General features: G+C 33.0%; 1 protein-coding gene across 1 annotated transcript in view; it reads left to right on the top strand.

The window, feature by feature from the left end:
• Positions 1 to 9,964, top strand: part of LOC135202484 (von Willebrand factor A domain-containing protein 8-like) — a 672,011-nt gene that overhangs the window by 645,836 nt on the left and 16,211 nt on the right. The window contains exons 14-16 of the mRNA XM_064231895.1: positions 1,537 to 1,717; positions 2,268 to 2,473; positions 6,742 to 6,893. Of these exons, the coding sequence (XP_064087965.1) occupies positions 1,537 to 1,717; positions 2,268 to 2,473; positions 6,742 to 6,893 (539 nt within the window). The remainder of the gene's footprint in view (positions 1 to 1,536; positions 1,718 to 2,267; positions 2,474 to 6,741; positions 6,894 to 9,964) is intronic.

Genomic DNA, 9,964 nt, shown 5'->3' with positions numbered 1-9,964 from the left:
TTATGAAACACCTGCCACTGTCTTCACTTAGCATCACAATCTTAATGAGTCTTCTTCACAGCCTTTTTCCCTCAAAATACTCACTCTCTTATTTATCTTGGTGCTACCAAATGCCTTTTCAAGATTCACAGATATGTTTGGTTCTTCATTATAGAATACATCGTTGTTGATCTCCATGAATGAAGTAGTCTCATTCCTTTGTAATTTCTACAATGCAGTGCGTCCTCCTTTCCATTGTATACCATTTACGGTAAGGTAGTAGTCATTTGGATTTATATACATCACTGTAAATACTGGTACGGTATATCATCTGTGTTATGCACAAGCATAAAGTTCTCACAGACTTTCCTGAGCTAGTACTCGTATACTGTGTTTATAAATACTGTATATGCTGGCATATTAGGCGTTCTTTTAACCTTAAAATATCTCCCCCAAAATGGTGGGTTGTTTTATACGCCGAATATAAAAAGCAAACCCTAAATCCAGCCGAAGTTTTTAATGATAACCTAACCCCTGAAGTGTCGATAGTTGTGTCAGTAGTTAACTACCATCACAAAAAAAATGGCAATAACGGTAAAAACCGTAGGTAATTCAAGTGAATCAATAGTGACACTATTTATACTGCAAACAAACAGCTGCAATTACAGTGATTACTGTAGTTAATTACCATAAGTAGATGTTAGGATGAGCGTGCTCTCACTGTTACCAGCTTTATCCAGACTACCATTATTATGAGGCAATAATATTAGATTATTTTGTTATTGACACTTATTATACAATGCCCTTTTAACATTGTTAGATACTAAAGCCAATGTTTCCATGGTAGCATTTTATATAATCAAACTAAAGGGCTTTGTGATATCGATAGTTCTCTGCTTACCCTTAATATCTGGGTTCTTTCCAATGTTAAAGGAATACGTTCATGCAGATCTACTTCCCACGAGTATTACTCCGCCGATAGCGGTCACTGGTGTTGAGCATTTATTGTGATGTTTATATTTTTCCTAAGGGATTACACAAGTATTTTTTTGTAATGGCTAGCTCTCCCAAACATTTTAAAATCTTGAGGATACTGATTTTAAACATTTTTGGTATGATAATTCGAATAATTATTGATTTTATTCATGTGCCAACCAACTTACACCAGCTGATAGCATTATTTAATTTGATAAATTGGAGTTAGGTCTTCTTATGCAGTGAACATACCTCTAAACCTACATTTTTACATGAAAATGGGTTGGTCGTTCTATACACCGAGTTGTCTTATACACCAGCAAATATGGTATGCGTATTCATTTTTTTTTTTCTTTTTTTTTACATAATTTTGATGTCTTTCACATCCATTATAATGTTAGTTGATATAGAAAATAAGAAGTAAAATTATGATTTTGTAGAAGGATATTGACAATTCAAGTACTAACTTATAAAATTAAATTACTTTTAATCTCCAGAACTATTGGATAACTTTTTTGAGTTTTATAGGATGAGACAATGAGTGAATAAATCTCTTTTTTTTTTTTTTTTTTTTTTTTGCAGACTTTGGTAGAAAGTGGAGAAATGTTACTTTCTGATGGGCGACGTATTGTATCGGAAAGCCATCCTCTGGCTGGCCAAGAGCTTCCCAACATTATTGTGTCTCATCCAGATTTCCGCATGATTGTTCTTGCAAACCGTCCAGGATTTCCCTTCCTTGGGAATGACTTCTTTGGTGCCTTAGGTAATGTTTAGATTTTGGAGAAAATTAATGAGACTTTTCTAACCATTTCTTTACTAGTAAGAGCACTCTTTTCTAACCTTTTTTTACTAGTAGGAGCACTCACTAAGTTGTCTAGTTTTGGTAAATTTGAGAGCTCCTTTGCCTTTTAGAACACAAAACAATTAGAAAATTCAAATGGTAGAAGTTAAAAGTACAAGAATGAACAAAGTGACTGATCATCCAGTGATTTTTACAGTTGTTTATAGGAAGCAATGCCCTATTTTATGTAAAATTTCTTTGTAATTTTACATTTCTTCTTATTAAGAAGTAAGAGTGCATACATAAAGAAGTAAAACTGACTCCACATGTGCAGTACAAAATGAGCAGTGGTTTTACTTAAATAAATTTAATGCATTTGTCCATACAAGAATCATCTAATTTTATTATAAATTTTATAGCAATTGAAGAGCATTATATGTGCAATAAACAATTACTGGATTTAGGAAGCTTATGTTCAGATGCATTAAAGTATGATGGTGTAAATTCAGTTAGATACCTTCTGATTTTTTAGGTGATCTCTTTAGCTGCCATGCAATTGACAACCCAAGCATTGAATCAGAAATGAGCTTGTTACGATCATATGGTCCTGATGTACCAAAAGACATCATGAGGCGCCTAGTGGGAGCATTTGGTGAACTTCGAGATTTGGCTGACGAAGGCCTTATCCAATATCCTTATTCTACCCGAGAAGTTGTCAACATTATCAAGCACCTTCAGGTATTTACAAATGCAGTTTATTCTCCAGTTATATTAGCGGTTTAATTTTTTCCTTTAATCTGTGTATTAGACTTTGGGGCATCTTATAGCATAACCAGCATAAAATGATCTTGTTTTCAGAAGAATGAATTATTGGAGATATCTTTACATTACAGGGCTTGCAATCCCTGTAGTTCTAATGCAAGCCAAAATATATGTTGGTGGATAATAATATTTTTCCTAAATGTTTTAATTATTTCTTTGTAACTCTTCATGTTACAAGTATAGTTTCAAAGAGATAAGCACACACTGCTTGCCTTTCTTTTTATCAGTATTTTCAGTCCGCCATTGGTTGTCTGGGAAAACATAGTACATACTAGAGTTATTAGTAGCTCCCAACTTACCGAAGTATCAATGAGCTCCCCTAATTTGATAACTTATTTGCATAAAATTACACATCTGTTCCTCTTTATTTTTCGTATTGTCCATTGTATCTGCAACTCTTATTTCCCAAATAATTGATAACTTAATTAAGGGTTTATTGCAATTTAACCAGACCAATGACTCTCATTTAGCCCAAAGGATTTATTCCTGATGGAAGGTGAAAATTTGACTAGGGAAATGGTAACGTTGGACAGCAAAATAGAAAGGGACCGAAGGGAATAGATGAAGTGAATGAAAATTCTACTTGAAGTTGATAGGATAGGATTGGATATAGGAGGTTGGTGTGATTGAGCGTATAGCTGTAGTCACCACCAACAATTGCCTTACCCTTTGCGAATTTGAATTTGAAGCAGTTGAAGACTGTCACTATATATTGGATGCTGATCTTTAGTGGTATATCTAGCTCAAACTGTTCCAAGCTTATCAGCGTACAGATCAACATAAGCAAAAATGGAAAGCCCAAGCTTTTGTCGTTTCTATTGTGAATGTGGTCAGTTTCCTATTGTGATAATGTCCATCAAATATGTTTTCTTGCATCAAGGTTTTTCTTCCTTTATACATTACCTTCCCTTAAAGAAGAGTACTGTTCCATTTGGTTTCAATGTTTGAAGAGGACTCTTGCTTACTTCCTTGAGAAGGTTGTAGGGACCTGTCAATGGGGTCCTTTCCTAAGAACTTTGAAAGGGAGGCTCCTTTGATTGCTTTCTCCTTCAGTATGATCAAGGTCGACGGAATGTGAGCCCTTTTGTGGGTTTCAAGGAAATTGACACAAAGTAACAGAGGTTCTCATGAACATTGATCTAACATAGAGAGAGTCCATGGAAAGTGTCTCCTGGAATAAAGCTGGTTTCAGTTGAATGATTTCATCAAGAGGAACAGCCAATCAAGTGCTGTATTGAACGTCTTTATTACATTGGGGCGTTTTGACTTTAACACATTAAGCCATTTTCAACCCAAGTAGTAGAGGCAAAACCCCAAAATATCAATTTATATATTAGCAAAGTATATACAAGTAAAGTACTCTCCAAAGGATGTTCACGCCCTATAATAATTATTTTATAAACTTCGTTATCATCAATAAAACCATACTACTCAGAAAAGGGCCACAATGGATTAAACTAATGCAATCCAGTGAATGAATTACAATAGTCATTTAAGCTGCGTAAAATTAAATAAAATTCCAGAAGAGTAAAATAAAAATTCAAAGGAAAAAATATAACATAGATCTAAGAAACACCCATAAGTGCAAGCACAAAAGCAAGAAAAAATTGAACAATAGATAAAGTAACCTGATGACTGAAAAGCAAAAGCGGCTGGAAACCCAGTAAATTATGGATAATGGAAAGAGTGACTGATGTTGGTTGAGGTGTTTTGGCTTAAGCCTGTGAATATATGAATATATTTCGATTCTAAAATCTTTAAATTTGATCATTTTGAACAAGTATCTAAAATTTTAAAATCCCTTGTTTTTTCCCTTTTTTTTATTACTGAGGATTATAAGAATTTATTGAAGAATTTAGGAGTGAATAATTCTCCTCCGAATAAAAGCAAACCTGGCAAGGGAAATGGCTTAGTCATTCAAAATGGAGATGATTATACTGATAAAATGTTATCATATTTAGTGACACTACTAAATTTAAGAAAATGGCACATAACACTATCATAGGAATATCTTGAATAATGATAAAAATAAACAGGTCTGGTAATTTCTGGAAAAAAGGTAATTATATTTCAGAAGAACAACTGTTATGCAAGTTTTTGTATCCTTGCATAATTTATACAGATCACTGAAAATCCATAAGCTGAACGTACCCATAAAATCGTTGCATCTTATAATACCCCGTCTTATAATCTAGCAAAAGTCTTAATACCCTTTTTAAATACTATAACAGACACTGCTTAGTCTCTGAAATTTTCATGTGAATTAGTTAATAACTTAAGGAAGTTGAATATGCCTCGCAATTATTTTTTTATGCATTTTTTATACTGAATCATTATTTACGAACATACTTTAAATGTATAAGAATGGGAACTCTCAGAAATTTGCCTATAATAAGTTCAAGAAACTTTTGGAGGCAACACTTCATGTTTAATGATGAGCTGTATTAGACGGGGGTAGCCCCGGGCTGCCTGATTTCATGTATTTTATTTACATTTAAACCTATTTTCTGTAAGCAATATGTAGATGACACTGTTTTAATTTTTGAGCATGAACCCCAGGGTAGTAATTTTGTTCATTACAAAAATAGCAAACATGAAAATATAAAATTGACTTTAGATAGGGAGGTGAATAATAAGATGCCATTTTTAGAGATTTTCCTTGACCAACTTTTTCAGGATTATGTTTGAGTTATTTTCATTCATTGTCCAAACATTTTCAAATTAAATGCGACAAATACTTTAATCTAGAGGGCTGATAATATGTGCTCCAAGTATTTTGTAAAATACTTTTACAAAATTACCCAACCAATATGGACCTTAAACTTGGGCTATTTCTGGAAAATTTGTGTAATCCTAAAGTACCTATCGTAACAGTTCCTATACTCATTTTATTTATAGCCATTGCCTTACATTAGTAAATCAATTAAGTAACTTGAAAGGGACTTGATATATCACTTTGATAGATTTTATCCACATATTATTTGTAAATTCATTTTTATTAATGATTTTACAATAAAAATAATATTACCATTCAAAGATTTCCTGATTCTTTGCGTTTTGGTATTGTTTATTGTTATACTTGCCCCAACCGCAAGGCACTCAAAAGAAGAAATTGCCAGCATGCGGAGATCAGTGATAGCACAGGTAGGGGGACTTAGAAGTCAATCAGTAGTCTCCAATGCGTGAACAGTCTTCAGTACAGTGAGACAAGTATAATTGATTTTAAAATTTTAGATACTTGTTCAAAATTGTCAGATTTAAGGATGTTACAATCGAAATATATTCACAAACTTAAGCCACAACACACCTCAGCCAACATCAGTCATCCTTTCCGTCATCGCTTTCCTTTCATCAGCTTAGGCTACTTGATCTATTGCCCGATTTTTTTCTTGCTTTTGTATTTACTCTTATGGATGTTTCTTAGATCTAGTATAATTTGTTTAATTTCCATGATTTTTATTTTCTTAGTCTTGAATTTTATGCTCTTTGACTTAGTTTTAATGGCTATTTTAATTCACTGAACTGTATTTGTTTAATCTAATATGCTCTTTTTCTGACTAGTGTTTCTATTAATGCTAACGTAGTTTATAAAAAAAAATATTCTCGAGTGTGAACTTATTTGGATTGTACTTTACTAGTATATAATTTTTGTTTTGGGGTTTTGCCTCTACTTAGGTTGAAAATGGCTGAATGTGTTGAAGCCGAAACGTCTGTGTGTCATGAAGATGATGACTTTAATGCTCAATCCCTAGCAACTATTTCATTCAAAATTTGGCATCATATGGATATGTGACTTGCACTGGTTGATATTAATGTTTTTAAAGAGCTTATTGTAATTAGTTTGAGTTTCTTAGAATTTTTGCAACTTATTGGCCAATCTTATGTCAAATTTTTTGAGAAAAATTATTGGCCTTTCTTTGCTGCTGGTTGACACAGAAAAATCTACCCTCCCCCCACACACACACACAAAGTTGTGCATCATTAAAGAACTCCTTCATTTATGAAGAAACTTGTCAACACAGTAAAAATCATAAGCTTTTTAAAAATCATAGCTTGCATGCTATTCAGTGTTAAAGTTGTCGGAAAATGTTAGATTATGTATTTGTTACAAAGGAAGAAGCGAGGGTTTAACATATGTATAAGTTATTTCCCTCCTTAAGCTCACAATCTGTTTTCTTTTCCAGAAATTTCCAGATGATGGAGTAGCAAATGTGGTGCGCAATGTCCTCGACTTTGACTCTTGGTCTGGGGATGCTAAAGAAACTTTAGTTCGTGTAATGCATCGTCATGGTATACCAGTAGGCACTTCATCCCACAATGTCAGTTTAGCAAAAAAGTAAGCCTATTACAACTTTTTATTACATTTTATACTGAACAGCTCAGGGTGATAACAAAGCAGTAGCATTTACTGCATAAATACTGTTGTTTCAAGTAACATTTATATGACCTCGGTCATTTTTAGTTTCTTCAATAAAAGTGATAGTTTATAAAAATCCAAAGTGTTGATCACTGAATTTTAGTGCATCTTTGAAAATCTAACTTAGAATTTGGGCCACTGATCATAATTTGGGCGTATAGAGATTGTTCCTCCAAGACTCCTAGCGCATTGCTGTTGGGTGGAAATCTTCAGTAAGCAACTACTTAGAGCTGACTTGTAACTTGACACTAAGGAGTTGCTGTAAACTAAATTAGCTAGGCATCCTTACTTCTTACCTACTCAATCTTCCCTCCTCACACTGTGTTGATTGATTTTTGGATGATGACCAATGCTTGGTATGTCTTGTCATCCACAGAATTCAAGTAAGTTACACGGTCAGACTAGGTTAAAGTCTAATGCTGGGTTTGACCTCAGTGAATTGACAACTGTCATGGCACTCTGAGCATTGTATAAATCCTAGTATAGGTCCTATGGCAGCCACAAACGCTCTAGAGAAGTTCATCTGTCCTTTAAATGTAGTTGTCTGTTACGTTTGGGAAAGTACCCTCATGAGCAACAATCTTTGCTTTATGACCAAGAATTCTCTCTTTGCAACTTTTGACAACCATTGCATGATAATGGATAATTGTTAAGTCGTCTTCTCATAATTATAAAACAGTAGGACCATATGAAAAATAGAAAAGAAGGAAAAATTCATTTTGATTCTTTTTGCCTCCCTCTTTGGAGATGATAACCGGTAAAGGATTTTGATATTGAAAATTGTAGAAAAATGCATGTCAGAAACTATAAAATTGCTTATTATCAAGATGTCCTTCAGACAAAAGGAGGAGACTGAATGAATGGAAAAAGCCGAATTACAATAACGGTACTGGAATCTTTCAAAAATAGATTTATGACTTATCAAGTAAAAAAAAAAAATATATCTTGTTCAAATTCAAAGTCAAGTTCTATGGGCAAAATATAGCCCCAGGCCCCCCCCCTGAAAAAAAAAAAACATAAAAATACAGCTATAAGGGCAAAATCAAGATATTTGCTCATGTTTCAAAACCCCTTCCCTGCAGAAACTGCAACAAACATGGCTATGCCAATGTAAAATGAAAGGTGATGAGAGAGATGTATTCTGCAGATCAGATGCCCATGCAACAGTATGCTAAATGTTTCAGGTGTAGTCAAGACCACCATTCACTATCAAAATAATGTTATTACAGAGGGGAAAAATATGACAAGATGGAAATATTTGACTTTCAGAGGTGCTAAACAAGATCATCAAAGTAAGAGACTATATTGATCTATCAAATAAATTAACAGAGAATTGTGACCCAACAAAAGGGCCAGGGGCCAGGCAAACAAATAAAACTGAGCAATTACAAAATTAAAGTAACACCTCAACTTAATGGACCTCAACTAAGTGAATTTCTGTACTTATCAGATACATTATTATTATGAGTAATGTTTTTATGTTATCATTTTGCATGTAATGTATTTGTAGATGGATCTCCTAAATTGAATGCTTAGTGTAAAATACAGGTTAGTTTAGGTTAGGAACTACATGGAATTGTTGTTGGATGTTAGGTATCTAGGCAATAATCAAGTGCAGGCTATATTACGGTGTCTGTTGCTTATCAAAAAGCCAGACTCCCAAAGTGTTCATTATGTCGAGGCGCTATTATATCAGATGATATACTATCAATGCAAAAGTCAAGGGCTGATGAATACAAGTACAGAAAAAATAATTTAAAAAATTTTTGCTTAGTAGGGCTTCACTACTAAGACAAAAAACTTAATTTATACTGATAACCTGTACCAGTGATGCCAAAAATTTATAAAAAAAATAAAAAGTAAATTAATTAGTCCATCTACAATTTCAACAACTACAAAATTTATTTATAAAAGAAACGAACTAAACAGAGCATTAAATTCAGGCAAAGAAATAAGATCCCGACTTTTAAAAACACTGCTAATAACTTATACTATATCTGAACCTGGAGAACAAACTTTTCCCACATTGGCAACTGTCAGCACTAAGTACTGAAGAAAATTAATTTGATATTATAGATATAAGTCCAAATCAAATTGATTTGATAGATAGAAGTCCAAATTAAATTGTTATGATAGATTGAAGTCCAAAGCTTCTCAGATAAATCCCAGAGTTCTCCAGACTGTACTGGCGCCTCGACTTATCAGACTTCGACTCCGTGGATTTCGTTACTCAACAGAATTGCCAACCTCTGATGAAAGGAGTAGAAACATATTGCGCTTAACATTGAAATCTGTTCATTACAATAGGGTTATCAGACGGTGGATCAAGTGTGCCTCTTGGGAAACCCCCCCCCCCCCCTCCCCTCTCTCTCTCTCTCTCTCTTCCTATTTCTTGTATGTTATTTTTATAATGAAAGTTCCCTTCTTTCAAATTATTTGTTTTTATTAGACCATTAGCATAAATTTGTTCGACATTAAGTTATCTTTTTTAGTAAATCTAAGGTTTTCTTATTTACTAGAACATGATTTGAAAAGTTTTGCACAAAATGTGTTTTGGTACTCAAAACTATAGTGATGAGACTTTTTTGTAGTATTTTGTAACAAGATTTCAGATCTTGTGTAGGTCACAGGTTGTAATGTAACCTTGTAAACTTTTTGTGATACTTAGTTATACTTGATATATATATTATATATATATATATATATTATATATATAAATAGATATATTATATTATATCTATATATATATATATTTAATTTATAGGTAATATATACATATATATATATATATATATATATATATCTATATATATATATAATATATATATATGTGTGTGTATGTATAGCCTGTGTCAAGGGAATAACATTGTGGTATAAAATTTAATTGAAATGTATGGCCACAAAGAAAGTAAACAACAGAGTGTAAGTCATTTGTCATGTGACAGCGTGCATTTTCAAGCAAACAGCATACACTGGAGCAAAGATTACCA

This window comes from Macrobrachium nipponense, chromosome 30 (genome assembly GCF_015104395.2).
Source record: "Macrobrachium nipponense isolate FS-2020 chromosome 30, ASM1510439v2, whole genome shotgun sequence".
Lineage (NCBI taxonomy): Eukaryota > Metazoa > Arthropoda > Malacostraca > Decapoda > Palaemonidae > Macrobrachium > Macrobrachium nipponense.
The sequence above is the reverse complement of the archived record's forward strand: the minus strand, read 5'-3'. Positions and strand labels throughout refer to the sequence as shown.